Raw genomic sequence first — 6,000 nt, forward strand, 5'->3', positions numbered from 1 at the left:
GTTTGCTAAAATTTTGTTTAGTCAATAACTTTAATAACGTCATTAGTTTAACTGAAAGCTTTAACAATAGAATTAACTGGTTCTAGATCCGTATTTTACAATTAATCGTTAAACAGTCGAGTAGTGGACTAATTTCAATTCATTTGTATTTATTTTTGGATTGTCTTGGGCTGGCGTAATTGGAAGTTTGTGTTAATCCAGTTTCTTTAGCAGAGTTTAGTATGATTCAAGTTCATTCAGCATTAGATACATTATTCATAGACAGTGAGTCATAATTTAATCCGTGCTTAAGGGAATCCAGCAATGACTCACGTAGTTTAGTTTTAATAGCATGAAATTGAGTTTTAATTTGGATTTCCGGGTTTATACAACTATATACGTTTTGGATTCAAAAGCACTAGATACATCTCCTATCTGAAATAATACACGCCGCATGTGCATGTTGAAAGGCCATCCCGTCCCCACCCTTTTATAAATAAAATTAATGTTCGCATTCACCATATATGTGCACTGTTAAATGAATTGAATGGCCTGAGTGTCCAGTGATTGAGGACTAGCGTGCAATTTGAATCAAAAAGGCTTATTTGGGCATAAAACCCTGGCAGGTTTCGAAATTTAAACCATGGTCATGTTTCTGGGTTCACTATGGGCTCAAACCGTCCAGCCCCCTTATGAACACAATATGAGCTGTCTGGAACGAGTTGCTAAAGGATATATTTTTATTTATTTAGTTATTGGGCCCGGTTAATCTGAAATGGATTTATAAGGTTTTGGTTCTTTCAAGTAGGCTAAATAATTAGGGTTTCTTCTTTTATTGTTAGAGACAAATAAAAAATATAAAAATTGTAGTTTTCTATTAGTTTGACTTTTAAAAAAAAATGATAATGAGACGAGCCTCGCCAAATAAAAAATGCAAATTGCGGGGCCCTCAATAATTGGTCATAATAAAATACTTAGAATTTGGGATGAGTCGTTTAGCGAATTTCACGGCTTTCCTCAAAGATAATAACGCGCTAGACTCTTTAGGCGTGATTTTAATTAAATTACATACTTAAATTCGGGTGCGCATTTATGTGACCCAAATCCAAATCTCAACGAAATCGGAATGTATTAACAACCACAGGTGCATTGATTGTGACGTGGTTCGAGATGCATTTTCACGACGTTGCAATTCTATTAAAAAAATGCATTTTAAACTTAATAAAAGAACACAAGTCATAACATGTATAAAAATCAGATATTTAGCCATTACAACAATTTAAGCGACCGTGCTAGAACCACGGGATTCGGGGGTGCCTAACACCTTCCCTCGGGTCAACAGAATTCCTTACTTAGAATTTCTGGTTCGCAGACTTTATTTGGAAAGTCGAATATTTTCCTCGAATTGGGATTCAAGATAAACCGGTGACTTGGGACACCAAAAGCCAAACCTTTCCCAAGTGGCGACTCTGAATTAAATAAATAATCCCATTTCGTATATTGTCACTTAAATTGGAAAAACTCCCTCACGCATTTATCCTTCGGGGTAGGCGCGCAAAAAGGAGGTGTGACAATAGGTCTTTCATAAGTTTTTGAACTAGCTGACTTAGTTCTAGCTGGTTCTTTCCTAGTTGACTTGTAGTTCACCTGGTCCGACCAAATGGTTGACTTGGTTCTGGTTGGTTCCTTTCCAGTCGACTTGTAAGTCGTCTGGTTTAACCTAACAGAACTATGACTGGTGGATTTGCGCAAGCTGTTGAGCTGCATTTGTAGACCCTCAAACTCTTCCTGAAGTACTTCCTTTTCAATTTCACATACTTCATGTTTGAGTTTCCAGTCTTTAACCTCCCTAGTGAGTCTCTTAAGCTCATTCATCATTTTTTGAGACTCTTTCAAGGTTGAATCAAGAATATCCTGCAATTCATTACATCTTTCACAGTCATAAGATCTTACCTCACTAGTTTCACCTCGTTCCATGAAACAATTTTCATTATCGTCATCTGAATCGTCTTCATCTGTCCAGCATCCTGAAGTTTTGTTTATTTCATTTTTCATAATTGTCATGAAGCAAAGATTTGCTATTTCTTCGTGGTTAAAGTCATCCTCATCACTCCAACTTCCGAAGGATTTGTTCTTGTTGAAGCCTCTAGAGATCTTCCTTTTCAGTTTTGGGCATTCAGCTTGAATATCCCAAATTTTCCACATTCATAGCATTTTCCATCGTTCTTGTCTTGTTCGTTCTATTGTCTGGATCGTTTTGGTAGGTATCTTCCTTTCTTTGTATTTATGTATCTTCTCATCAGACCATCCATATTTATAGACATCATAGCAATCTCTTATTGTAGAGCTTCAGGATCATCAATTTCATTTTCAGCCATTTCAGTAGAGGTTTTGAACGCAACTATTTTCTTTTTCTCTTCTTGATTTATCTTTTTCAGATGCGTTCTTTCAAAAGCAATGAGTTCTCCTCGTAGTTCATCATAGGACAATTTGTTTAGGTCTTGAGATTCCAGTGTGACTACTTTGGTCTGCCAAGTGGTTGGCAGACTTCTGAGAATTTTTCTTACTTGATCACCACTGGTGTAGGGTTTGCCAAATGCCTTTAAGTCGCTAATTATTTTGCTAAACCTGACAAACATCTCTTCAATGGATTCTCCTTCTTTCATTGAGAAGAGTTCATAATCATGAACTAGCATGTTGATGTGTGTTTCCTTTACTTTGGTGGTTCCCTCATAGGTAACCTCAAGTTTGTCCCACATATCTTTGGCTGTCACAACTCGATATTTTCTCGTATTCTTCACCACTTATAGCATTATGAAGAAGGTTTCTTGCCTTGTTATTCATTTGTACCGCTTCCAGTTTCTCTTTTGAGTATGAATCTATATCATCAGGATTAGCAAGTGGTGGAGTGCTAGCCAGTAGCGGATAGTTTCCCTTTTTGATGACTCTCCAGACTTTGACATCTTAAGTTTTAGCAAAGATTTCCATTCGTACTTTCCAGTGAGAGAAATATTGTCCATTGAAGTATGGTGGTCTAACTTGTGAAGTTCCTTCCTGAAAAAGAGCTCCTATGATAACCTGATTTGCCATTATCTTTTCTTACAAGTTGTTAAGCAAAATTAAAATGTGAGCCAGGCTCTGATACCAATTGAAAGTACAAGGGGGGGGGTGAATTGTAACTCTTTTAAAAGTAATTGCTTATTAGTTGACTTATTACTTGAGTAGTCGACTAGATATGATAAATTGACAGATATAATAGCAGGAAGTAAATTGCAGAAAGTAATTGCAGGAATTAAGGACACCAGGATTTTTATACTGGTTTGGATTCAATGTGAATCCTAGTCCAGTCCCCTTTGGTTGCAAGGGAGTTCTGTTTAGTAGATGAGTTTCTTCCGAGTATAGTTGTAGTGAATTTCACTCAGTTTCTCTAGCACTCGTTTTTGATACAATGCCTCACCAGTGTTATGCTCTCTTTCTTTCCCTGACTTGTTACACAGCAGATCCTAGTGAACTACAATGCTTGTTTGCAGTAGAATAAAGAGAGTTATTTTGGTTTGATCAAAGTATAAACACTAGGGTTTACAACGAGGTATAAATACTTTGATGGATGGTAGAGGCTTGACAACCCAAGAGATTTGATCCCTGGAAAGAACTGATTCTTTCCAAGAATAAGGAATGAGTTGTTGCTTCTCTTGATTGCTTTCCTTCAGCAAAGATACGAATGAAGATTGCTCCTTGATTGTTGGTTCTTCCAAATGCGTTCGCATACCAAATCTCCTCGTATCCTTCAATCTTCCATGATTCTGCCCTTGATTTGTGCCTTTACTCAAGGCTTATTTGATTCTTTCCCACTCAGCTAATCGTTGTTATTGCTGATTGATTTGTTGATTAGATTCCGCCCAGATTTGCGAGACCTTTCCAGATTTGCCGATTGTATGCTAATTGATTTCTTTCTCTATAAATCATGAACCACTCCAGCAGTCTTCTTTACTTCTTGTAATTGATTTCCTGCACATGTATATTATTTGCATCATTAAAACAAGATCTAACACCTTTATGGTCTTGAAATAATCTAATGTTTGCATATTTTGTTCTTTTAAATAATTAGTTATGTTGGTCTACTGCTATGTATCATGTTTTTCTTCATAAGTTATGAACCTGGTTATCTGTCAGTTTACTAAAGATTGTATCAACATTATTTGTTTCTTCCCCTAGATGATAGGTAATACAGGATCTAAACAAGCTGGGCAAACTAGTGGTAAAGGAGAAAAATTCCGTAAAAGGAAGACACACACAATAGAGCCTCAAGCAGCTCAAATGCCTTGCGTAATCCCATCACAATCCCTCCTATCTCAAACTAGTCTACTTCATGTACATGAGACTTTCTTGCCTCAACCTACTCCTGAAGTCAATCTGCCTCAACCTAGTATTGGAGCCAATCGACCCCAACCTTATAACACTGGGTCTCAGCCTCAATCTAATCAGTCGCAACCTATAAATATAGTCACTCAACCGCATATGTCTTCACCAACCAATATGACTCCAGCCACCTCGTGCAGTGCCGTAGGCGATGGCAAAGATAGTGGCAATGATGATGATCGAATGTGGATTGTACCTGAAGAAGATGGGTAAGTATATTATTTAGCACACATGCTTTGGTTCTTTGATGCTCTAATATGGTGTAATATGTTATTAATACTGACTTTTGTTTTGTATGATTGCTTGTAGACCATAGTGAAAGTGCAACTTAGTTCAAATTGTAATGTTTGCATGTGATTTCTTTGACTATGATACTGATACTTTCATTTAACAATAACAAACCCAGTGTAATCTCAAAATTGGGGTTTGGGAGGGTAGTTTGTGCGCAGCCTTTCCCCTACCTTGTGAAGGTAGAGAGGTTGTTTCCGATATACCCTCGAAAATCCGACATGCATATTTTGTTTATGTCCTATGAACAACCTGTCAATCTAATCCCGATCCATAAATATAAAATCAATGTATTAGTTCCAATAGTTAAAAATTGCCCAGATGCATATTCCAAGTGCACATTTTTATCGCATTCAAAAACTAAGCAATTCTTCCATCCTAAGGTTACATTTGATCATATTAGTGATGTCACAAAGAATTTGTTGCTTTTCAGAAAGAACATTTTTTGTTCTAAACCTCATGAATTAATGAGTAACATTTTGTGCTTGGACATTAAGAAATAAATTAAAGATTTTTTTTTGTTGTAAATAGTTGTTATTGTTCTCAGTGGAGAGTAGTGAAAATTTTGTAGTTCTTGCTGAGGTAACTGATATCAGTTGCAGCCCATGACAGATTGCTAAGATTGTTCTGAGGAAATTGCATACTTGTTTTTTAACAACAGTGATCAACTAAGTTCGTAGGTTATTTGCATGAATCTCCTGAAAAAGAAATGAGTTCTCTTGTTCCTGGTTTAGCTTAAAGGTGAGTCTGCTTCTTGTAAATTATGTGATTGGATCGAGGACTTGCGACTCTTTTTTTTGGTAATCTTTCCGAAAAACACTAATCATTATGATGTCTTGACAATGTGTTCATTTTAATGAGCCATTATCAAAGACCTGTATTTAATTTGTGTAACTTCATTACTCCTTTAACTTCTTTTTGCCTTTCAGAATTGACGCTCCTTTGAAATTAGTCGCCAGATAAAAACTGGTGAACTATTATGTCTATCCCACTCTAATTTGCTTCTTTTGCTATGTATAAACAGCAAGCTGCCCCAAGTTGCCAATCAAGACTGAAGGGATTAATTTCACAAATTTTCTGAATATATATTGTCGCTTTACTTCCGACTATGTGAAATATTTTAGAGATGCATGGCTACTGAAATTGCTGATTATCACAAAGTAGGCAAAAGTTTGTATTACATTTCAGCTACCAAATTTATATAATAGAAGATATTTTCAGTCTTTCAGGACACCCAAAATCTAGTTTAGTGATGTTAATTATATGCAACAATTCTTCCAACTTTTCTGGAGATCTTCTTTTGTTTTGTTTAAC

General features: G+C 36.2%; 1 protein-coding gene across 1 annotated transcript; it reads right to left on the reverse strand.

Moving 5' to 3' along the window:
* Nucleotides 1-2,315: 2,315 nt before the first annotated feature.
* Nucleotides 2,316-2,738, reverse strand: LOC138871452 (uncharacterized). Its single transcript, XM_070149332.1, has one exon. It carries the CDS (start codon nt 2,736-2,738, stop codon nt 2,316-2,318), a length of 423 nt encoding a protein of 140 aa, XP_070005433.1.
* Between the last annotated feature and the right edge of the window lie 3,262 nt (nt 2,739-6,000).

This window comes from Nicotiana sylvestris, chromosome 6 (assembly GCF_000393655.2).
Source record: "Nicotiana sylvestris chromosome 6, ASM39365v2, whole genome shotgun sequence".
NCBI lineage: Eukaryota > Viridiplantae > Streptophyta > Magnoliopsida > Solanales > Solanaceae > Nicotiana > Nicotiana sylvestris.